The sequence below is a fragment of the Micropterus salmoides genome, unplaced genomic scaffold, assembly GCF_014851395.1.
Source record: "Micropterus salmoides isolate LMB-PRFRI ecotype aquatic unplaced genomic scaffold, ASM1485139v1 Ms_hic_scaffold_16, whole genome shotgun sequence".
Lineage (NCBI taxonomy): Eukaryota > Metazoa > Chordata > Actinopteri > Centrarchiformes > Centrarchidae > Micropterus > Micropterus salmoides.
Window position 1 is genome coordinate 29392046 of NW_024040707.1, and position 25494 is coordinate 29417539.

General features: G+C 38.8%; 2 protein-coding genes across 2 annotated transcripts in view; one reads left to right on the plus strand and one right to left on the minus strand.

Moving 5' to 3' along the window:
• LOC119905919 (serine/threonine-protein kinase mTOR) overlaps positions 1-25494 on the minus strand; it is a 101920-nt gene that overhangs the window by 49794 nt on the left and 26632 nt on the right. Inside the window, exons 20-24 of the mRNA XM_038723321.1 lie at positions 25333-25425; positions 24806-24952; positions 24139-24281; positions 23036-23198; positions 22155-22300 (exon numbers count right to left, since the gene is read on the minus strand). Coding sequence (XP_038579249.1) covers positions 22155-22300; positions 23036-23198; positions 24139-24281; positions 24806-24952; positions 25333-25425 — 692 coding nt within the window. The remainder of the gene's footprint in view (positions 1-22154; positions 22301-23035; positions 23199-24138; positions 24282-24805; positions 24953-25332; positions 25426-25494) is intronic.
• On the plus strand, positions 14049-17419 carry angptl7 (angiopoietin-like 7). Its single transcript, XM_038723322.1, has 5 exons — positions 14049-14585; positions 15699-15799; positions 15929-16123; positions 16380-16575; positions 16687-17419. Exons 1-5 carry the CDS (start codon positions 14225-14227, stop codon positions 16854-16856), a joined length of 1023 nt encoding a protein of 340 aa, XP_038579250.1. The 5' UTR covers positions 14049-14224; the 3' UTR covers positions 16857-17419.

Consider the following 25494-nt stretch of genomic DNA (forward strand, 5'->3'; position numbering starts at 1 on the left):
TACCTAAAGAAACCTCATTTCTTGACTGGCTACTCTCTGCTGTCTCAGAAGAGTCACCTTTTGTGCTGTGTCAGCCACCGTAGCCGTCCTAAGCTCTTTGAAAGGGTAGGGGGCAGTGGTAGACTGGACAGATGGTTGCAATTCGCAGCCTCACCGCTAGATGCCACTAAATCTTACATATTTAACTTTTAATGACAACTGTTGCCACGGATCTGTGCCTCTATGTAACAAGAACAACTTCATGTGGTATAACTTTAATTACCTACGCCTGCTACAGAAATGTAGCATCACAATAGTAAAGTTAGTTGCCATGTCTTTGTCATTTTGTCATTTTTTCAAGTGAAAGATCATACCAAGTATTGTTGGTCTCCCGGAACAGATTGAAGGCAGACACGCGGAATCTTTTTTTTGAAGGATACCAGAGGTGCTAGGTTCTGAAAACTTCCCAGCACCGGTATAAAGCGAATGAGCTCATTGAATCCCAAGTGCCAGACGAAAGCACAACTCTCTTCCTGTTTCTAAGCCTCTCATCTTAAATGTTTAAACTTTAGGAATAACGTATGTGTGATGAGTCCTGCTCATGCCAAAGGAAAGGTCATCTACAGAACACATCATGTCATATTTTTCCCAAACTTTTCAACAGAGGTCATGGTATATCTCCATGATGGAAAAGATCACGACTAAAGAGACTAGTTTAGCTACTTGGATCATTCAGTCATTCACACACAAGGGTTGAACTTGCAACTGTTTTATGGAATACAAATCTAAGGGCTCAGGAGGTAGAGCGGGTTGGCCGTTAATCGGAAGGTCGGCGGTTCAATCCCTGGCTCCCCCTGGTTGTGTGTCTAAGTGTCCTTGGACAAGATACTGAACCCCTGTATGAGTGAGTGTGAATGTTAGTTTCCGTTTGAGGCTCAGTGTATGCGCTTTGAGTGGTCGAAAAGACTAGAAAGGCGCTATACAAGTACGGAGCATTTAAATTTAAGAATCTTTTTTGGTGTTACTGATGGAGGACATTCTGCAGTTTCATTGAGTCTGGTGCTTTGTTTCATTCTCAATTTGTTAAGGACTGAACAAGGAAGTTATAATAAAATAAGATGCAGGCTACTATTACCCATTTGTGTTTCATTTGTTTCATTGCTGATTAAAAGTAAATTTGCAGTGTTGTTAATTACGCTGATTCAAGTACACACATCTTGTATTTTAGGCTGATCTTAAATTCAAGCAGTAGTAGCCTATTCAAGTAGTGCTGAAATGTATCTTATTTTAGTTTTAGGGTCCCAAAGAAAGACTATATTAATATTGCATTGTCAGTAAGTAATATTTGATTTGTGATATTAGAGTGCTACACCTTTAGCTGGAAAAGTTTTGTTTTTTTCTGTATTGGTTTGGGATAATGGTTTGTTGTATTGGTTGGTTGTCCAATTTATCTGCTCCTTTTTACAGGATCGTTGAGGATTAGCCATGGAGCTTATATATTGAATCTGTGGGAAGGACTGCGCAGGCTGACAAAGCAGTAGGAAGGAAGTAGGCGGGAGTGTTTAGAGTCTTGTTTGGTAGGACGGAAAACCCATGTTTTACTTACTGTTTCTCTATATATGAACCTTGACATGGTAATGACGTCTGGTAGAGAGGTTAAAGATGAGTCATTACAAACAATATTCATTTTGAAAAATATCACTGTGAAATGCCAAGGGTCTGGGGGATTGACTCAGCTAAAACAAAAAATGACAAAAATCTAATTTATGCAATCAAAAATAGTGCACCTGAAAAAACCTGTGAAGTTCTAAGGTTGAGGATAAGATGGCAGGGACAACTAGATATTGAAATCCTTTCAGGCCTACTTCAAAAGCCACTCCTCCAAAACACATTTTCAAGCAGAATAAGTGCACAAGCATAGTGTGCGACAATAGGTAGACAAGCAGATAGACCAGCCAATCATTTCATTTGGGCCAAATTAATTATTTGGTTGGGATTATTACAGGCCTTTGACAACCACAGATACCAGACTGTTTTATTTTTCCTTTGAGAATTTGATTTATTAATGCTGTCGGGATGTAGAAGAAGAGAATTTCAACAAATAAAACAAAAAATGTATCTGAATGTACCTACCCTAGCTTTAACCTTTGCTATTAAAGGAAGGTCTGATACCTTCCCATTAAAAAAGGAGGAATTTCCTACATTTTTTGGAAAATAACTACCTAATCTCGATGATTTAGGATGAAAGATGTGACCTGATTGTGTAAACCTTTTGTATACCAGCTTTGTAACTCATGATTAATATTTAATAGTCATTTTGGATGCCACATGCCTCTTATATCCATTCAATTAATTTTGATTTATTTATATATTAATTATTATTTGTTTATAAATATTTACTCACTTTTTATTTGCTGTTATTATTTACTTTATTCTTGGGTAACTTTGTGTGAAGATTATTACCGGAGGGAGAAGGAAATGGGGTGGGACAAGGGTGTGAGCTCTCTCTCTCTCTCTCTCTCTCGCTCGCTAAAATAAATAAATAAAACAGTAAGCGTGTGTTTGTGTGTGTGTTTGTTACAAAATAAAAAAATTAATATATTAAAAATTAAAATAAAATAAATAAATGAAACCATAATGCGTGTGTGTATATATTAATAAACAATATCTCTCTCTCTATATATATATATATTTGTCAAAAAAAAAAACAGATTAGTGAACCCAGAATCTTCTTGCTCTGAGGAAACAGCGCAAACCTCATGAAATATTAAGTTGCTAAATTAAAGTACTGAAGTGATCTCAAAAGGAACGTGTATTATGCAAATTATTCAAAATTGATATACAAATAAGATTTAAGCTAAAAGCTAAACCAAATAGTGATCACTACATTCTTCATTTTCTGTAATTTTGCGTGACAATGAATATTTTCCTTCTATGTACTCTAGCATTTGAAGAGTTTTTTCAAAAGACGTTGGTGTAAACAGATGATTAGGGTGCAAGAGGAAAATTAAAAGACAGCATGTGATTGCATAACATGACAAAGTGAGCTCATTTTAGTAAATAACCATTTGTCTGTGACTCTCATGGGGCTTGATATAGAGACATGTACTGTTTCAGCAAGCAATTCAATAACTATCCCACAGTCTTCAACAAACACAACTACCATCCAGTACTCTGAAAAACAGTGACGATATAACACAGGTATGTTGTGTATACTTGGTCAATTAAATTGAATGTACAAATTACTACTTGTCGTCAAAACGTTCAAGCACCAAATGAACAAAGTACTGCAAGGCCTCCATGTCCCACCACAGACAAGCTGCAGAGGTATGCTAAAGCTGCCCAGATGTGGTTTCATCTGAGGAGACAAATCAGAATAAGGGCTTTCTCTCCTACGTACCCTGGAGATTTCATTGTCCCTCAGCTGAAGCCATCTGGCTGCCAGCTCTAAGCACACACAGTCTAAATGTATCCAGATGACAAGTCTCACATAACGTTCTCCTCAAGTAAAAGCTCCAAACTATTAGCAAGCAGAAAACTTCTTGAAACCACTGTCAAGCCTCTCTCTCGTGCAGGGCCACGAGTATCACTTCCTAACTGGAACCTTTCTCTGATTTGCTTCTGTGAGACATAGGCAAGTCACTGAACAGAGCTTGAGCGTAAGTTCTATCAACTATAAAACCGTCATGATTTATTATTTTTTATCTTGCTGTGAAATTTAGACAATGTGTTGTGTATCCTGGATCAGATTTCTTTGGAGTTTAATTGTAAATCCTGAATGAGATTAGCACATGGCTCTTTTCCTCAGAAGTTCAGAACCGAAGGTCTGTTCAAAATGCACAAGGCCAGACTGCAGGATGTGTAATTTAAACTAAAACCCTAGACCTACATTTGGCCATATCCTGAACATTTTTGAAACTTACTTTATGACTTGGAATTTTCATTGCCCTCTCTGTTACAAACACAGAGCACTGCACCACTGCTACTTAAATACCTCTGATATATCTCTGTAATGAGAAGTAAAAACAATCACCTTGAAATACTTTTTTTGGGCCTGTGGCTATGAAAATATTTTTCAATTGGTGCCTAGGTAGATGCATGCAAATCACTATTTTTATGTCTTAAGAGCGTAACAAAAATGATGTATCACACTGCAAATTCTAAACCTCCATGTATACAACAGATTTTGATTAATAAAACAATGCTACAATACATTTAGCCATGATTACCTTGAGGGAGTAGATATGTATATTATCTATTCAAATATTAAACTCTAGAAAGAAAATTCCACTGACTCCAGTAAATTAATCTACAATCCCCATCTCAATTATTCAAATGTCATTGAGAAGAGTGAGCATGATCCCTGAGGATATAGCAGATATTTCCCCCCAGAAAAGGGTAAGATGAATGCAAATCTCGCAAAGTGGAAAAATGGGGCCTCACTACTGGACCTACTCTAATCTAATTAGGAAGATATTCACTTGATTCTTACTGATTTATTGGCCCTTTGCTTGCCAAGAGTTGACGCCATTCCTTGATGTTGAACATAATAACTTCAAAATGGGAATGGCTATCTAATCGCTGTTCAAGGAAAGGCTGAATCAAGGTCCACAGAATTGATTCACTTTGGATTTTGTTTACTTTACTTACTTGCCAAAACTAGTAATACTGCATACTCAAAAAAAATCTAGAGAACTTTTCAATTAAAATATGTATGAGAGTTTAAGCACATGTAGAAGTTAGTAAACACGAGGAAATCACAAATGTAGACCACATATGCATTAGGAAGAATTGTGCGTGAGGACAAAATTGTTGAAGCTGCAAGTCCTGCCATTCGGCAGCCATCGTGGTAACACCTCCAGTTATGTCGGACTAACAAGACCAGGCACCTATCTGAGTGAATGGAGAGAAAGCCATAATTGTGGGACTTAAAAATCACCTGACATAAATCACTGAAAAAGATGGATGACTTTGCACCAAAATAAGGTTTAAAAAGCATTTTCCCCCACCGATTCTACTTCTACTACGCATGCGTGGTTGACCCTTCCGTCAGTGGAACCACACAATTGAATGTTTCCTGGCTGGACTGAGTTGTTCAAGTGCCGTTCTTTATAATACATCTCTGGCAAGGAGCAAGTTCAGTCCTTTCAGAAAAAGCTGTTTATATACATAATAATGTTTTTGAATGACTGTTTGATTGGGTTGAAAGTCACGTACACTCAGTCCATAGATGTGACGAAGGCTAGCCAAAAAGAAACTGCTTAGCTGGTCCATTACAGTTGCCGATATTTCATACTCTCAACCTTCTATTTGCTCCACTACAGTAAAACTGGAAGTGACACTAGCTGTCCGACACTTCTCTAGCCTTTGTGCCTAAAGAGCGGTGCAATCGTGGGGCAGCCAAAATGCAATCACCAATATTCCCAGCAGAATGAACTAATCTATCTAGCACCTTGGGGTTCTTTCCATTGCACAGACCTTGTGCTAGAAGACTACAGAGGAGAAGCGGGTGGAGTTAAAACACTTACTACACTGCTTCAACCAACCATTGTCTCGGAAACAAACATCTCCCAAGGTAAAAGGGCACAAAAAGGAAATTTTGAGAAACTAAAAGGAAATCCAAGATGACCTCATCTTTACAAGAAAATTGTCCTACTGCTTGACATATTTCTGTATAGAGCCTGTGAGGTAGAACCTACAAAGCAACAATAATTAATTATTAATATTATTAAAGAGGTGGTATTATGCTCATTTTCAGGTTCAACATCTCAATTAGGGGTTGTACCAGAACAGGTTTACATGGTTTAATTTTCAAAAAACACCATATTTTTCTTATACTGCACATTGCTGCAGCTCCTCTTTTCACCCTGTGTGTTGTACGCTCTGCTCTTGAGCTACAGAGTGATGCATCTTACTTGTACAAAATCTTTGTTGGGAGCTGCACATGCACAGTTTCCAGGTAAGGACTACTAGCCAATCAGAAGCAGAGAAGGGCGGGTCGTAACAAACACGGTAGTGTGATCCAAAACAAAGCCGCTTCAGAATGCGAACGTAACCTAGCAGATGGTATAAGTTACTCTCAAGTCCACAACATCATTGTTCCACATCTCACCATCAGGACTAAACGTTGAACTGTTCATCAGAATGTAAAGACAGATAAGCGGTATGAAAACCTTCCAGCAGTGTTTTCCTCTGGCGTTGTTGCTGCAGCGGTCTGTGTGACGGCGGGAGCAGAGGGCTCTGTGAGCGGCCGGCCGGCCTCACACACTCCTCCCGCGGATTTGCACAGGCTTCCCCAGCAGCCTCTTGGAGCTCCTCCACTCCGAAAACTTTCAAGCACATTTCTGTCCCGCCATCACTTCTCGCTTTCAAGCGGTTCAAAGCAGGGCTTTCTGTGGGAGATGGGAACTCCCTTTGGGCTGGACTTTGGATATATTTATATAACTCAATAAAGGAGAGGGGAAAAGCCAAAAAGCATAATACCACCTCTTTAATAAATAAGAATACATTAAGAATGAAATGTACCTGTAAAAGGCACAATTGTTCGAACTGGAGCAACTGCTGCTTTCTTTGAAGTGCAGACATTCAACACTATGCACTAACAATGCAAACCTCTTTAAAAATAATAATTACCTCTGGATATGAAATGTTGGAACTAAGTTTTACTGTGTAACCTTTAAATTAAATAACAGTAGCTCTTGAAAGCCTTGAAAGGTTGACAGTCTTCCGAAACATTTAATAATATTAAGATGCCCCTTATTCTGTTTCCTAAAACTCTTCTTTTGGAGAAAAATTCAATTTCAAATGACCCTTGTTTGTTTATTTTACAGTGACCAATGTAGCAAGAACTTGCGTTGTTTTCCTTCTCTGTCCAGAAAATGCTACACAGACTAACCCATTCAGACATCAGTCATGGGCACTTAGAAAATGACAAAAACATTGCCGTCGGTTAATTTCTTTTTTAGCCGCATGACTGAGCTTCGAAAAAGAAAATGATACTGTATTACTGACTGTTAACACATAAAATATAATATGATAAATGGCAAGGCAAGGTAAGGCAGATTTATTTGTATAACCCTGTCCAAACAGAGACAATTCAACAATGCTTTACATAGGGCATTAAAATTAATTAAAACACAAAGATATTGAAGGAAATGCAAATAAAACACTAAAAAAAAGAGACAAACAACAAAACAAACAACAGAATTAACCATTAGCCCAGAGATAGGGTACCTTGATACTTGATACCAGTTGTGACATGACCAATGCACCATCTTTCAATTAGATAATATCTTAAATAACACTGTATCTGAACAGAGTCAGTCAACACCAGCTAAAATGACTCCTTTCTTAAACCTTTAATTCTTGAGCAGAACATAGCTCTTCATGCCGGGCATGCACACATCTTCTATGGAAATAATGGCCAACATGTTGTCATTATCAAATACAGATCTTGGCCTCTGTGTGTCTTAAGAAACAGTGGCATCACATGCATCACTGCATGAGAAAAGCATGGAGGCATAGGAAGTAGTTACCTCAGTCACCCATTTCCTTCCAGATTGTCATGGGATGTTTGTGGCTAAGGAGGGTTGACGTTATCTCTGACATCATCTGACTAGCCCTTTGTCTCTTATGGTTCTAAAAAACATCAAGACAAAAAGGTGGTTGTTTCGTCACCAAGCAGATGCTGCAACATGGGGAAACACTTAGTTAGTATCCCTTGACTTTGAAACAATTTCTTCGCAATGACCAAAATCTGCTTTCTCAGTGAAGCTTATCATAAAGCTCAGTACTTTGGAATGCGGCATTGTGAACAGGACATTATAAACTTGTTTTCTTAACAGTGGTATTTCAAATAATGCCAAATAAACAAAATGGTCCGTGCTGAAATGGCATACATAGAAACAGCAGGTCCATCTTCTGCTGCATCATCACATAACATTTTTCGGTTTTCTTTTTCTTCAAGTAAGTTAGGCGTGTTAGGGGGCTACTGAGGCATCAGCTGGTGAAACCATTCCACCCATGTTTATTTACACCACACAGTAACCTTATTGGGACCCCACTGTAAAATGTGTCTCCTGGGTTCCTCACCTTCAAGTCAAGAGCCCGAAAGAACAAAGCATCTCCGGTGGCCCAAGGGGGAACAAAATCCTGACAGTTACCTCATTGGAATGCTGCTGTTGCTATGAGGGCAAAGAGATCCGTATACACTGTTTTTGAAAAAACTTTAGTGGGCTAAATATTGACAAAATTTTCAGTGACATTATCCATTAAAAATTCCCAATGAAAGACGCCAGTTCTTTGATCCATTCATTTTTAGTTGTTCAATTGAAACTGACTCATGCCAACATAGATTTCTACTGAACAATGGAAACAAGCACAAGTGCAGTTGTCTCATTTAAACAAAAAGATTAAACCAGATATATATGTATATGTATGTATGTATAGATCAGCAAAACGCCAGCTATTGGTCAAAGAGGCAACGGTATTCTTCTATTGGTCAAATTCATTGAGGAATCCATTCTAAATGCATGGACATAGACAGAAGTAGTTAAAGAGTGTACAGCGTTATGATAAAGTGACAGTTTTTTAATTTTTGCACAGACTTCAATTAACGGTAAGACCTACTTATACGCCCGAGATCACTTTCATACCCACAAAGCTAAAACACTTAATGGTTAGCAAAAAGCAATGGAATCCCTAAATGTGTGCACAAGTGGTTTTATTTTTCTGTCCTGTGACATAACGGTTTTTACATCCCAGTGTCACGAAAGGTCTCTCTGAAGCAGTGCCACATGGCTGTTCTTGCACAAAGCAGGGGGAACCATTCTAAAAGGATAGTAGCCACCGTCTTCCCGTCCAGTACGGTTTGTCCCAGCTACTGGATTTGTAGAGGGGCAAGCAGACGGCCACTGCCTGGCCCACATCTGCTGTACAACAATAGAGGCCACCTGGTAGTGATCACCAGCTTCAGCCACCAGACCTCTTGATGGTCTGCACAGGGAATAAAGTCTGCCATTCTCTGAGCTGCAGGATGCCCCGGTGAATACAGTCTCCTTCATTATGAAAATATTGAAGAGTTTATTTTACCCCTATACGTGACCTGGTTTAACTGAGTTGCAGATTATTACCCACAGTATTATTATGAAATGCACATACATGGTAACTGTTTTAACAATTATGTTAAGACTGTGAGTAAATAATCTTAAGTATATATTTGAAAATGTACAATAATTTAATCATTTTTACACTAAAAAACAAAATGGCACTTTTTGTTGTCTTTTATGTTCGTTAATAAGTGCATCACAGTGAATCCACTGCTACTGTAAGTGTACTGCAATACTGTCTTGTACTCGAGACTGACACGATAAAGGCTGTGAAGTAAATACCAAGCAGTAATGTAGGACCCTGTCTTTACAATCAAAGTCACTGTCCTTTGGTAAATATCAACATGCCAAAAGGTATACATTACACTAATTCAAAGAATAATCATAACCATATTGCTACTATGACAATCTAAGATAAAAAAGGGAAATGTTGCCGTTAGCTTTCTTTAAACACAGGATACATGAAAGATTCACAAAATACTGAGTGTAAGAGCCTCAAGGAAATATAATGCCTTCAAATAAGCCAAACTGATACCAAAATGTGTACACTTCAAACTGAGGATCGTCTGTGTGAACAGAGCTGACAGGTGGGAGAGGTTACTGTTAATAAAGATTATGTAATTCAAAGTTTTGACATATAAGCCCTGGAATCCACTGACTCCTGCTTTCATCTCCTGCCTTTCCCATAATTGAACCCATGAGTGATCTGCTGACAGCTTGGCCCCAGTGGTCACTGTTTGATTATTAAACGTTTTCCACTGTATTTAGGGACACAAAAGCAGTCTGTGAACATATTCTGACTAGAAACACCTTGTTTTGTCAGCTCACACTTATCAAAGATAGATGACTGCCACAATTAGCACAGCAGGGTGTCCAACTTGTCTTAAAAGGGGAAAGTTAAAAATACGTTCAATGAAATGTGTTGCTTCCAGAGGAAGTCATATAAAGGAAGGGGGCTTTGGTTAAAGTTTAGTGAATACCTCTAATTTTAAAAGGAGCCGTGCCTTCTTCACACAGAGCCTGGTAAAACATGGTTAGAGGGTAAATGGTGTTTAAAGAAGCTGTTTTGAAAGGAAAAACAGCGTGATGCTAAACATATAAAACAGCATCCAGCTGGACTTTCCTGTACTAGCACAGAATGACAGAGTCCAGGGCCAGAGGAAAGTGATGCCGCAGGGATGCATTGCTGGAGAGTGAGATGTGACTCACAGAGCAGTTGGGGAAATGAGAAAATCCACATTTTTCCAAGAGACTGACGCACATCAATGACTTACGGTTAAGGTTTACAGGACGGTCAACAGGCACTATGCACCATCAAACATTACATTATTTAACAGTTGGAAACATCTACCAACTGTAGAAATTCAAAGTCATTCAGATTCTTTAAAATACACCAGCAAACTTTCTGCTGTCTCCATGTTGGCAGCAGGGTTGAAAACTGTTTCTAATGTAGCTTAATTTTATTTGACAAATCATAACAAAGTTACTCATCTTAACTGAAGTACCTTTAAATAGTTTCTCTCTGGTAGAAATCATCTGAAGAGGAAAGGTAAGACTGAGGTAAGGAGAACATTTAATGTGGTAACTGACTTATCCTGCATGCTACAATTATCACATTTGTTTGTGGTTTACGCTAAGAGCACCAGTAGGTACACGTGACTGAGGAAAATAAATATTGGGGCCAACCATATTATTATGGAAAGCTGTCCATAAAAGTTGTTTTTTGGACAACTGGAGGATTTTTCGGGACGATCATGTTTTCGATATAATCAGTGCTCAGAATTTGCCTTTGATAATTTGGACACTGCAGCAAAATAAATATGAAGTCTGCCTATTACATTTGTATAAAGATGACAATTGGCCTATTACTCCCATATGCATCAGCAAAAAAAACCAATAACAGGAAACTAAAAGCACATGTCAAAATAAAAAACATGCAATGAGTAAAAGTGAAATTGCAAAGTGGTGACCAGTTGTAAAAAGTAGCCAGCGATATTCAGGAAGCAAAATGCCTTGGAAAAGGAAGAGCTAAACACATCCAAATACTTGGCCTTTAAAGTGTGATACATCAAAGCAATAACAGATCATTTTGTAATTATGTAATATTTTGGAATTTGTGCTCTGAACTGCAGTTCCCATGACTCAAAGATGATGCTGAGCAGAATAATCTAAACAGTTTCCTTATTTGTTTGCCTGACCAAGTGTGGAAAAATGAGGGACACCTGCCAAGCATTTGGCAGAAGGTACAAAAAGCCTGAGGTTTAAAGACTTGCAAGATTATGTAGTAAGATGGCAGACGAGGGTGAAAGTGTCAAAATGGATTTTTATTCAACAGTTGTGATTTTCAGCGCTGCTTGTGCTTCTATAAGTTAGATAAAATCATACGGCTGAAAAATATTACTAAATTACTCGGATTAGGATTTGTAAATCAATGTCATCCTGTACAGTACGTGGTATATTTATAGACAAGGAAATGCATAAACAGCATAAATATAGACAAATGTTTGGGAATTATGTGCCTGAAACTGCAAATAGTGTTTAAGGGGGTACTCCAGTGATTTAGTACAGCACTTTCATAAAGTTAGGGGAACTGCACAAGATAGATTTAGTCAAAAGTCAAAAAGAAATGTTCAATATCAAACAGCACAAATACGTGCAGCTGAGCCTGAAATATTCTCACTTCTGGATTTTTTTTGTTCTAGTCCCAACGGGAATGTGTATCGCATGGTCCATGTGCATACACACAAGATACAGTCCAACCCATAAAAACATTGCTCCATAGCACACCAACTAGTCAGAAATAAATCTACTGTACTTCAGTGTGTACTATGAACATTTGGTATTGTCTATGAACACGGAGACGCCTCCATCACTGCCTTTACCAGACAGTTCATTCCTCTCCATGTGGAGAAGGGAAAACCTATAAAGTTCAAGTAAAAACTGAAAGGAATGTCCTGGTTCAGCCTTGTCTCAGTTAGTACTGTTATGCACAACTCCCTGTATTTGCAGCTTTCACTGGCCTATCATCATGGCAGTTTGTCTATTTTGCACGGCAATGATCACACACAGCTAAGTATCACAGCTGTCTCAATACCCGAGGTATACTCTGACATCCCCAAAAAACACACAGTCACCCCTTTGGCATAATCTTACAAAGGCATCTCCTCTAAGCTGGCAGGGCTGGCAGCTCCTCAGTGAAGATGCTGTGAAATACATAGAATGGACAGAAATTCCACAGGATTTAAATTCAAGAAAACCTCTGTTTTTTAATCATTATCATTGAAAAGCTTTAATAATTAAAAATGAATTATGGTGTGATTTTTGCAGCGATCAGTACCAAAGATGTTTTCTTAAGTCTGAAGAATATGATGTGTTGGCCAGGACATATCTGCAGCCCTAGCTGTCAAACCCCAAAAGTATAGTGGACACAACAAAAAGCCCATACACAAACACACACAGTATAACTATGTATGTAATAAATTGTTTGTTAATAACACTGTGTTACATACTGCGCTCTTAAGTTTCTTTGTTTGCTCCCACATTTTTTCATTTAGGAGCGGCTTGGGAGCAATGTTAGCATAGAGCCTGTTCATCTCATCATCTACCTGAATGTGGTCACGCAACCTACAAGAAAACCAAAATGAATTCAAAGACAATGTCCTTATTTACACTGTGAGTCTTGAAGAATGAATGCATTCATGTGTGTATATAAAAAAGCAGCAGTATGAATCACAATATGCACAACAAGTGATTCATTTTGGACCTGTAGAGGTTCTTCTGCCTTTTTTTTAAGTGTACAGGCAATTTCTCAGTAAAGCTTCCCAGAATATACTAAAGGTTAGAAAACAATTATCGATTCATTTTCTGTTAATTGACTAATCTTTTCCTCTCTAGAAGAATCACAAAGGCATAAAAACAAACTGGAACATTAATGATTATATTTGGCTGATTACAGTGTTTCCTGTGCTTTCCAATGCTTACAGTGAAATTATTTTCAAATTGTACATTTTGCAACATGAAAACCAATGTCAGTATAATCTGTACTATAACACAGAGGAGAAAATACAAGCAGTCATGAGAATATAATTTCATTTTGTTGCTCTACGGTTCTCTAGTGGCTAACAGCATACCATTTTAGCTACTTTGAATATGTACCCATGTCTACATGTGTAACATGTGTAACATTTTGCCATCACACATGCACAGCATGTTTTAGACATTGCCTGCCATCTCCTCAACAAATTGTTTCCGCTTAATGCAAACTGTATTTTTGTCTGATTTTACCTTGAAGGTTTCACTCATGCCGTTGTATCAACGCCCTCTTGAAATTTGATTCTGAACAGTTCTGCAGAAAACACACCTGCTTAAAAAATCTGCCAAAAAAAGGCAGCATCAATAGAACACTTAACCTACAATTAAGAGTACTTAGCGACTTCACACATGTCTTGGCATGTGAAGACTGCAGTTACTGAGCCCCAATGATATAGTAAAATCTGTCATTAACAGGGTAATTTATGTTTCAAGACAAGGAAGGAAATTACATGCTCTAAAGTCTAAACAAGTATTCAAATGTTTTAACAATGTTTCTGTGTAGCTAAATGAGTTAAAAGAACACAAGAGTTTGCATTTTGTACACTGTAATGAGAGCTAACTGGAAGTCAATGACTTCAGACAGTAGCCTTATTTTGTTTCTTCAGCTCCTTATGTTGCTCTTCCAGGCAGAGGTAAAAAAAAACAAAAACGTAACTGCCCAGAAACCTTCAACACCTGACAAAGAATGGAGAAACGTGGGCAAAATCCCGAGTGAAAGTAAGACGAGAAGGGAGAGGTAGGGGTGGCAGGGGGAGGAGGGACGATTAAGGCCCTCCACCCAGAGGGTTGGAAAGGGTCAGCACAGTGAGTGGTGCTCACCGGCAGAAAGGGGGAGGGACCCACATACAAAATATTTAAGATGTTCAGGCAGAGGAGGGCTTCACTGAGGAACTAAGCCATTGGCCAAAGAGGACCAACTCAACCGGTCAGCCAAAGCTCTTGTCCGAAATTTCCAGCAAAGACCTTCTACAGGAGACAACCTGCTTTTGGACAACAAAAGCACTCGAACGCCTGAGATTCTCAAATCTCAAACTTTTTTATAGAAAATGGTAAAAGTAAATTTGAACATAGTGGCTTTGGGGGTCACACTGCTCTTGTTGGCAGAGACATGGGCCCAGAATCCCAAGAAGAGACTGGCACCTCCAAAGCCTCCAAAGGCTCAGTGCTGTGATGAGGTGCGCTCTCTTAAGGTTCAAGTGGCCAATCTGACCAGTCTCCTTGACGAGCTGAGTCGCAAGCAGGAGACAGACTTGATGAACGTTGTGAAGCAAGTAATGGAGATGGAGAAGCAGAACCGGAAGCAAGAAGCCCGGGTCATAGAGGCAGAGAGCAAGTACTCAGAAATCAACAACCGTGTGGAGATCATGCAGCTACAAACCCTTCAGTCTGCTACTCAAACTTCATCAGGTGAGCATCAACACTTTCATTTCCTTCCCACTATATTAACAGTTGCAACAATTTTTTGTGTGCTGCTAGTTGGTGTCACTATATCTAAAAACAAATGCAGAATTTTTTTTTTTAGCTTATTAATTATTTTTGTGAAATTGAATTCATGTGAAAGTTATTTACATATACAAAATAGACTTAAGTGCATTTTTGAGCTACCTGCCTTTCTATTTCTAGCCTGTGAAATTCACACTCTTACTGTCAAAATTATTTCCACACATACGCACAGATTTTGTGAAGTTCAGTTTGAATACATTACAAGGGCTTCTCATTGGGAAGAGTACAAATATTTGAATTGATAAAATAAACCAGTAAATAAAAAGCTGAGAAAATCATAAGCCATCATTTCACTGGAATGTGAGTAACACTATCTACTTATTTTAGCTGAAAACTATAATCAGCCTTGTCCATGACTTTGTGGGCCTCAAACAACTGTTGTAAATTCACTGTGAGACAGATTACAGTGCACACTTTTTCAAAGCTGCCCGACAGCAGTCAAAAGCATTAATTTGGAGTTGCAGAGTCCCATCTGCAGGGCTGTCAATAAAGAGCTCGCTCCATCAGAGCCAAATAATTTCCGACGTTCATCCCAACTTTAACACACCACTAATCAGCACTGGCTGCTGCAGAGAGGTTAACCAGGCATGACGTAGTTTATTATTTCAATACCTTAACTGTGTGGTCTAACAGGGCCACTTTTTTGTCGCTGGCAAAAGGAACACAAAGGGTCTTTTTAAAACTTGAGGTATTTAGAGACAGGAGGGCTGAACAGGAAGGGGTGCAAAGATTAAAAGAAGTGCAAGCTTTCCATCTCATTTTCTATTGGGCTCATTACTCCACTGTGATTTCATAGTCCTATTAATAGCATTCACCATACTGTGCCACAAGTAAAAGAGGGGAACTATTCATATTCCCTACGTTTTAATCTATTTTGCTTTTGGAGGTGGTAAAGTAAATCTGTCTATTCACTCACATATCCATAAAGCTGTTAGAATTTATGACACTGACATTTTAAAAACTGCTCATGAAACTGCATATGGTTTTGGAGTAACTGAAGAGATTCTTTTTTTGTAGATGCCATCTATGACTGCGCATCCCTCTACAGCAAGAACTACAAGATCTCTGGCGAGTACAAACTGCCTAAAAATGAGTTTTTGGGTGCACCTGAGCTGAATGTAAGTTATACTTGACTCTTGTATGTGTATGCATATATAATGTCTCTTTATGTACTTTGGTAGAGCACAGTAAGGCCCCCGTCTTCTCTCTGCATTTGATCACATTTTGGTACTACTTCTGAACACTAGGTCTTCTGCGATATGGAGACAAATGGAGGTGGTTGGACTCTGATCCAAAGGCGCAAGGTTGGTCTGATATCATTCGAACGTGACTGGAAGCAGTACAAAAGTGGGTTTGGATCAATCCGAGGAGACTTCTGGCTAGGCAATGACCACATCTTTCGTCTAACAAGGCAGCCCAGTATGCTCAGGATTGAGATGGAGGTATGTGTTGGAAAACATGGCAATAATTTAAATTTGGGCTGAGACACTAAAGAGCAAGAATACACAAACCATAGTCAAACCATTTCATAGCCAAAAGCAAGAGGGCATAAACACAGAACTAATTTATTCCCATGGGCACTGAGTATAAGAAAATGAATAATAAATTAAACTAGCTTTCCATTTAATATGAGCCTATATTTTCAGGTTCTATGACTGTCCTTCTTTAAATCATGCTATATGTTGTTTTCCAATGCAGGACTGGGAAGGAGAGACCCGCTATGCTGAGTATGGTATGTTCTCTGTGGGTAATGAGCTCAACAGCTACAAGCTCTTTCTTGCCAACTACAGTGGGAATGCTGGAGACTCCATGCGCTACCACAACAACACCAACTTCAGCACCATCAACAAGGACAATGACAAATGTGTGGATGACTGTGCTTCCCTGCGCAAAGGTAAATTGTGAGAGCAAAACAAATCATGGAGTCATTTACAGCAGACGTTACAGGTACATATTTCCCTCCAATTAATACCAAGTCTAATTATTTCCCCTCAAATCCTTCCAGGTGGTTACTGGTACAACTGCTGCACAGACTCAAACCTGAATGGTGTTTTTTACCGCTACGGTGAGCACTCAAAGAAAACAGATGGGATCACTTGGTACGGCTGGCATGGGTCCCACTACTCCCTGAAGAAAGTGGAGATGAAGGTCCGGCCAGTGGGTTTTCAACCATAAGTGCTTCAGCTGCATGTCCTGGATCAAAATCACACGCATGAATGCTGAGAGAGATCTCACTAATACCTGTTCAACCAAATAGTGGCTTTCCCTTGACTGCGAAAGGAATGAAAATGTTGTTTGTGATGGTCTGGTTAAATTTCAGTCAGATGAATGTGTAATGTTTTTGCCGTGATTGTAAATTGTAGTTCATTTTGTGTATTTATCAGTAAAATATTTTATTTTTTAAAAGCTTTAATAGATGCTCCTTTACCACTGTCCCATGTGTTACTGCTTTTTGATTCCTTCTCTCATTTGTCTTGATAGCATTAAGATGGTTTTTTTAGTTAACACAAGCCATTTATGGGTATTTGCAGTCCAGACTGGTCTAGTTCAGGTATAATTCATAGGACTGTTCCTAAAAGGAATGGGCCCAACCACCAAAGGAATTTCCTATAAATTATGCTGCATTTTATTCTAAAACCATAACCACTGATTATGGAAATGTGTAATTTGTAAAATGTGTACAGCTCTGTAATTATATTATTTTGTGTGATAGAAAATAAACATATTTTTAAAAGAAACAAGGAGCGTAACATTTCTCAAACTGATAATCTCTTTCACTGGCTAAATAGTATTGTTGAAATGTGAGTAACTCAATAGAAGTCTAAAAGCAAATCAGGGTATTGTGTCCATTCATGTCCAATAATAGCAACATATTTGCCTTGAGCCACTGACCTCTGACCTGTAGGGTCATCTCCTGACATTCTGGCCAAAGATCCCAGGGCACCTAAGCCAAATACAGGGAATGAAGACCACACACACACTATTCTGAGTTCAATGCCTCCAGGTTTACTGCCTTCAAAACAATGACATCATTTTGCTATGCTTTGAAACAACAAAGAATTCCTTAGAGCATTCAAATACCTACACACAGAGAGCACCACCTATGAAGCTCAGTGGTATGCTTAGTCAGATTCTTTTCCCTTTACAATGTGACACACTGAGTGAGGGTAAACATCTAATAAAAGCTGGACATGTATCCCTTCCCTTTAGAAGATATGACCACAGTGGAATAAAGGGCACTTAAAAGTGGATGTTAACACGTGACCAGGTCTTTCTATTCTAAGACTTTAAATTGTTCAGACTTGTGCCCTCAACACTAAAGACCTAAGACCTTGAACAGTTACAACTGACATAAACTTTTATGTCTCCATAGAGCTATTCTGTAATGACTAGCATGCTTCATTTAGCAAACGCAACTGCTGCAAATGGAATTTATAGTTGGTTTTCAATAGAGTTAAACTTTAGTGAATAGGGCTGCCAAACATCTGTCTGATGAAGACATTGTGTAAAGGTGAATGTGACTTGACTATTGATTATGTTTGTGTTAGGGATGCACAGAAATGAAGAACAGTGTCTGCAAACGGTGATTTTTGCGTCTTTCTTGGACACTTAAAAATAGTTCCACACTGCCGACCTGTCAACGTAATTGTTCGGTAAAATTTATTTGTTCTTTTGACTTATTAGGCCAAACACCGAAAGTGCTTTTTTGCCATTTTCGACGGATTCATTTCAGTGGCCGAATAATCGGTGCATTCGTAGTTTGTGTATGTACACACACACACACAGCGTTGTGTATAGAGGGTATGCGTTGATGTCACTTCCCCTTCCGGATCACATTGGACTGGCAAAACATCTGTTACCATGGCTGCGTTTAGAAAACTGGGAGTAAAACAAGTGATTATTTGCTCAAATTAAAGGCAGTGGGACTTGACAGTGATCCTAACTGCTTAACAAAGAACCAGTGGTCCAGCTCTTTCCCATTTTAGATGTGTTATTTGTGTTTTAGCTGATTCAAGCTAACGCTGCTGCTTGTCTTTCTGCCACTCAGTGAGCGTAACTGCGTTCTGTGACATCATGCACATACCCTCTATAAGTTAAGCAGGTGTAGAAAAATGCAATAAAGTAAGAATGCTTTCAAAAATAGATATGTAAATAGATTATATTTATCAATAACCAAAATACAAAGTGAGTGAACAAAAGAAAAATCTAAATCCAGGGCTCGACAATGACGGTGGCACGATGGCCCAGGGCCAGTAAAAAAGCAATGTCGGGACAGTTGATCGGGCCAGTGCAAACACATTAGTATTTTAAAAAAATGTATTAGAAACATCCTGCAGTTGCTTTGCAGCTCATGGCGCGCGCCGTTGTCCAATCCAGATCTGTAGTTATGTGACGAGTGGTTGTCAAATGTTATGTCTCTAATTTTAATCAAGCGGCAACCTCTGGGTCCTGACAGTGAAACCATGCAGATGGAACTTAAACCTGCATTCTCTGTAACGGCCAGCAGGGGGCGAGTCCGCTGGTTGCAAATAGAAGTCCGGCTGCATTAGAAATAATGGTAAAATGTTGCTACTTCTCATCTGAATTATTACCTCAGTAAACACTTTCATAATGAGTTTATGGTCTCAGTCGCTAGTTCCAAGTATTCTTACTGAACATGATGTTCACTGAGCAAATTATGGTTCTATTTAGGGGGAAATGGATGATAATGCATATGTTTTTGGGCAGGACTACCTTGTGATTGAGTCTGTTAGTAGGTTTTGTTTTAAAAGTAAATTGTTTTGTTAACTTTTTCATTTTTTATAATTTTAACTGTGATTACATTTTAGTTTAGCTTTTATATATTCAGGATGTGTTTAATAACCGATTAAACATGTTAACAGTATAACATAACTTATAAGTCTTTGGTTTTATTGTAACACTGATAAGTAACTTTTGGAAGGAGGGCCAGTAACAATTCAGGCCAGTAAGTTTCAAATCAACTGGCCCGGTGGGGTCAGTAGCAAAAAAGTTTAACGCTGAGCCCTGAAATCAAATCGATATTTGATTCTTTACCAAGAATGAGTGTTTGCAGGCAACAGTGAAGCATGGAGGAGGTTCCTTGCAAGTTTTGGGTTGCACATATACATACACCTACACACACCTACACCTACACACACCCACACACATTCCGCCTGTTATTTTTGTAACTAGCATTAGCTAAATTGTGGGTTAGTTGTTGCTACAGTTGCTGCTGAAAAAGCTAACATACAGAGAGGACAAGACTGTCCCAGTCCCAGCACTACAGCTCCACACAGCTCCACACAGCAATATTCACAAATCTCCTGCTACTATAGCTAATTACAACAACAACATATCTTGGCAAACTCAAAAGTCAGTCAATTTGACACACAAATCCTGGATGGTTGGGGTGAGGGGAAAAAATTGATACAGCATAGTATTGCGATATTTTCTGTGGCAATACTGTATCGATACACGGAGCCCAAGTATCGATCTTTTATTATATAAATTTTACATGAGAATTTTACTTTTTTGGTACTATAATAATAAAATCTATTGCTTTTTCAGTCTACTAGAAAAAAGAAGTTTCCTTTGGGGACAAAATTTAAAGTTGGAAAAAAGGAATAAAATTCCAATACATCACAATATATTTAAAATCGCAATACTGTATTGTGACATAAGTATCGTGATAATATCGTATTGCGGGGCCTCTGGTGATTCCAACCCCTACTGGGATGGCTGGAAAAGTGTTCTGTGGCTCAGTCTGAGACACTTTGTTTCCCATTTACAGAGCTGGGGCTGTGTGCAAACACTGGATCTTTTTTAGCATACACAAAAGACAGCTAGCAGACATGAAAAGAAATTTGCTGAATTTGACAAAAACACGTGTTTGGATTAGAATGTCATACCACGCCATGAATAAAAGGTAGTACAACACAGGGCTACTGGATTGCATTGTTGTACGAGTGTCCCTAATATTATGCCCACCCACTTTCTATCCATTTGAGATGTTGAGAGATTTTGCTTAACTGGTTGCAGCCCTCTATACATCTGAACATACTAAACTTCATTTAAAATTCCATTTCAAAGTATATCCATGATGCCTGATAACATTATAGCTAGAAACTTTTTATAGTCCAGATGCAACTAGGCCCGGCTCCAGTCACTACAGTGATGATGGAACCACCATATTCATCGTTGCTCTGTAAATAAAGGAGAACTTTACTTTTACAGACCTTTATAATTACCCAGCATCTATCAAACCTCATCATCACATCCTACCAGATACTGTCAAATTCAACAAGATTTAATAAAACACAAACAAATTACTAATCCAAGTCCAACTAAAAACACTATATGCTGTATTAGTAACACAACAGGCCAGAAGCTAAATTAACAGTGTTCTTCTGCTGTTGGGAATAATGCAGAAAATGTTTCCTGGCTCTATCCAAAGCTATGGGGCCTGAGAATATAGTCAGACCACAAACTAATTCTTTTGATTTTCTTATTATCCCTCACACATTATTCATGTGTTATAACAAGGACAACATTTTTTTTTACTATTACAAGTATGTCACTTATTCAGATATAATATCCTGAATTTTAACTGAAGATCCATTATGACAGAATACAAAGAACAATAATCGCAAACTCATCTACAAACCCCATGACTTATCAGGAACTAAAATAGCAGTGACGGTGCCTACTTGCCATCAAAAAATGTGCATCAATGATGAATGTTTTTTTTTTTTTTCAATTTAAATACAGCAAGGACTCGGTAGGGACGGGTTTTACATAGTGCTTTTTGCACACCGGCCTCTAGATCTTTTATGGGAAATCCTGGAGAGGTGAGAACCAGATGGGGATATTGAAAACACAAGAGCGCCGGCTCCCATCATTCATCATCATCAAGGCTCCTGAGAAATTGAAAACAGGCCCCTGAGAAACACAAGTCCAGACACTCATAGATGAAAAGGAGGCAAGCATCCAATTAGATGCCTGGAAAACAGATTTCTCCATGTCATGCCAAAGGCAAAGAAATAAAGAAGGATGAGAATGGGGAATGGAAAAGATGACAGAAGATATCAAAGGGTTATGGGACATGAGGATATGTGTAATATAATTTATCTGTGTATTTATTTGATCAGAATTTGACTTTGAGAAAGAATAGTTTAATGTTTATCTTTAAGCAATAACTTGTAATGCAATAACAGTGAATCAGAAAAGCAAACCTGTCAAACCTAGTTTTTATGATGAGGACAGAAAGAGAAAAGAAAAATCCAATTCATTACTATCCACTGACACTGAATTATGTTTTGAGCAACTTTGAAGAGGCTACATATTCCTTAGATTCCACTACAACAACTTAAATTAAAAAACAGTTAAAAGGAGAAAAAATCTTTTTGTCTGTTTATAAACATCACATTTTTCTCATTAAAAAAGGTTTGCTTGTGAGGTTTTCAGATCCCCTACCTTATAAGAGACTCCAGGATGAGAGGAGATGGACCTTTCTGAAACTCCAGCTCTTTGTAATGCAGAGCCTTAGCGTAGGCACGACACTTGGCAGCTCTTTCACCAAGCAGCACAATGCCATTATCATCTCTGAGGGGCAGAGGGCCCTGGAAAAGGAAACAAATTGTATAAAATAACAATTAGTAGGGTTTGCACCATCAATAGAAGTTATTATTCAGTCTCACTGATTGTATTTAATGTACACTATACTCAATTACTGTGAATGGCTAGAATAAGGTCATTTGATGTAGCATTTAAATTATTTCTATTAATTCGCCTTTGTAATTGAGTTAACATGTCAAAGTATGTCTGGTAGCCTCCAGAAAACCACTTGTGCCCTTCTTTCCACTGGTTAGGAATAGGAAACTACTGTTTCTACTGCAGCCTCACAGCAGCCGTGTAGAAACGCTATATTATTACCCAACCGTGATGGTCTCAATTGTTGAGAGGTATAATGTCTTAGTTTGACAACAGAACATCCATTTAATCAACACATTTTAATGGACTGTTTTATTTATACAGCACTTTACACACACATTCTTACACTGATGTCAGATGCTGCCATGCAAGCTACCTACGGCTCTTCAGGAGCAATACAGCTCTTACTAAATCATATTAAGCTTCCTATCCAAAGTTCACAAGGAGCTCACTGATACAGGAAATGCCTTATTTATCACCCTCTTTAAAATGCACTACCTAATATCAAAACGTTGAATTTAGGAAATGCAACTTAAGATGTGGACCTACAAGCTCCCTAATAAAACATGCATGCATAAACTTCAGTCAAAAATGCATCACAGTGATTCTGTGGTTTAATGTAGCTGCAGTAGTTCATTGCTAACCTTGTCACTGTGCTCCATGAACTCTGCCAGGTTGAGTAGAGTTTGTGTGACTTCAGCAATGTCCTGGGAGGTAAGAGCTAACTCAATGCTACGGATGAGCTCATCCTGCTGGTCCTCACTCAGCTCAGACCAACAAGACAGAAAGGCTGCGTTGAACAGGTCCCTGGGATCACAAAAAACAACATTTACACATTAAAAGAAAGACACACCGTGTGTGAAATGTATTTGCTGAAACAAATCAATTAGTAGCAAGCTTATTCTATAGCTTGTAAAAAATAATCCCTGTATAATGTATATCTTCTTCTTCTTCTCCTCTCCCTCGCCCTGTACACTCCAGCGCCCCACTCCCTAACCGGTAGACCTAATATGCGTAGTGTTGACAGTGGAACCAGCAGTGGTCGTTCCCCCTGGCTGGATGAAGTTCGATGCTCCTGATTTACGCATAGCCTAATCCATGTGCTCACTGCAGCTGGAGGCTCTCCGCAGCGCCGCGAAACTTAAACTCTAAATTCTTCCATCTCACAAAGAAAATAAAGGTCAGGTGGAAACAGTGTACAGAAGCTGAATAAAAATTACCCGAACCTTTTAATCCGTGTACTCCATTAAAAATCAGAATCAATATTTTTCCGTTTTGTTATTAAAACAGAAAAAGAAAAACCGATTGTCTGTTTTTTTGTTTTCTGTTTATCTGTTTTGGTTTTACAACAGAAAAACTAAAAAACTGCTTGGTTTTTCTGATTTGGTTTTGAAACTAAATAATCAAAGAACGAACCATACACAGATTGACACAGTCACATCTAATACTAGCAGCAGAAACAAGTAGCTAGTGCAACCAGTCTTGTACTGCTGGTAACTGAGCAGCTTCGCATTTGAGGGGCCTCATAACAACCGCTCAACTTTACAAACACTAGAGGCTGGAAGTACAAAGACAGCATTTTAAATTCTGTTATGTTTCTGCATTAAAATGGGGATTTATTTTAGCTGTTGGACTATCACAAATGTGGGGCATTAAAGAAGTGTGACAAAAACTGAAAGAATAATTAAGATGAAACAGAGGGAGTAAAAACAAAGCTGGCAAGGTAACCACAATAGAAGTGGTGTACCTGGCAAGAGGAATGTAGGTTTGGGCCAGTGACCAGCACGACCGCAGGGCTGGGGAGGACGACTCCTTAAGCAGGACAACACTCAAGCGCCTCAGCCACTCCAGCCAGTCATCTTTGGACACCTTCCTGGCAGCACCCCAGGCCTGTGAAGAGACAAAAAGCATCCATCAAAGTGACTTCTACTACGAGGGAACAGTTTCTCCAGACCTCAGTGTCACAGGTACTGTGTGTAGGATGATCTGGCTGAGATATACACATAAAATCTTTGCTCCAGGTCGTCAAATGTTACATAGAAGGGAACAGCATTCTTTCAAAAGACAGCCTCATTTGGTGTTTTGTTGATGGAGGTGGAGTGCGCTGTGTAACACGTCCGTCAATCCCCCATGGGTAGAGATCTGGTGACTATTGAGGCCACAGTCCATGATTATACACTCATCACCCCCTTAAGTGAGCCCTTGTGCCCTGCACGAAAACATCTGCCTTCCTTATGTTTCTCTGCTCATTTGTTCGTTTTTTCCTTAAATTTATCACTGTGTGTTTGTCAGTATGTCATCAACACAAGTAAACTATGGTCTTGTACGCAATATTTGCGTCTTCTACATTTTACTATGGAAGTAGAAATCAGAAACCAGTCATTTTAAGTTAAATGTTAATTATCCCTTCTGACCTTCTGAAGTGCCGTAGTGCTGACGTGAAGCTTCTTCATAGGCCCCGCCTCCACTGGACCACTGACCAGAGCATCACCTTGGTTACCACGAAGCTGGCGATGTTGGAAGATTAGCGGGTCCTCTTCCTCCTCTGCCAGAGTATAGCCCTATTATGGCCACAAAAAACACACAAACAACCACAGGCCACACACACACAGCCCACACACAGAATAATTGTTTAACCAGGTCTCAAAGAAGTGCATTTCCTTCCTGAGTGATAACTGTTGATAAACAGAGCATGGTAATGACTTGCTTATGGTGCAGTGTACATTAAAAAAAAAGTTTTGTTTATTTATGTTTATATAATTTATTGCTTGACCATGTACAGTTACTCTATGTCACGAAGGGTTATAATGTTTGGGTCTGAGTGGGCAAGAGGCAAAGAACAATGAAAATATGCTCATAAATTCAGGAGACATGTTTGAAATGTGCCTAGTATCAGATGATTTAAAATGTTTTTGAGAAAACATATATTGAGGGGACTTACCTTAACAATGCGACATATTAATATGTCATAACGCTGGTGGTTGATCCTGTGCTTCAGCATCACTTTGTTCACCATGGGGATGAAGATCTGGTACTGAAAATAAGGGGAAAAGGAAGGAGAGTAAATAAAAGGGTAAATGTGTGCTTTATGTGGTTTAGTCTT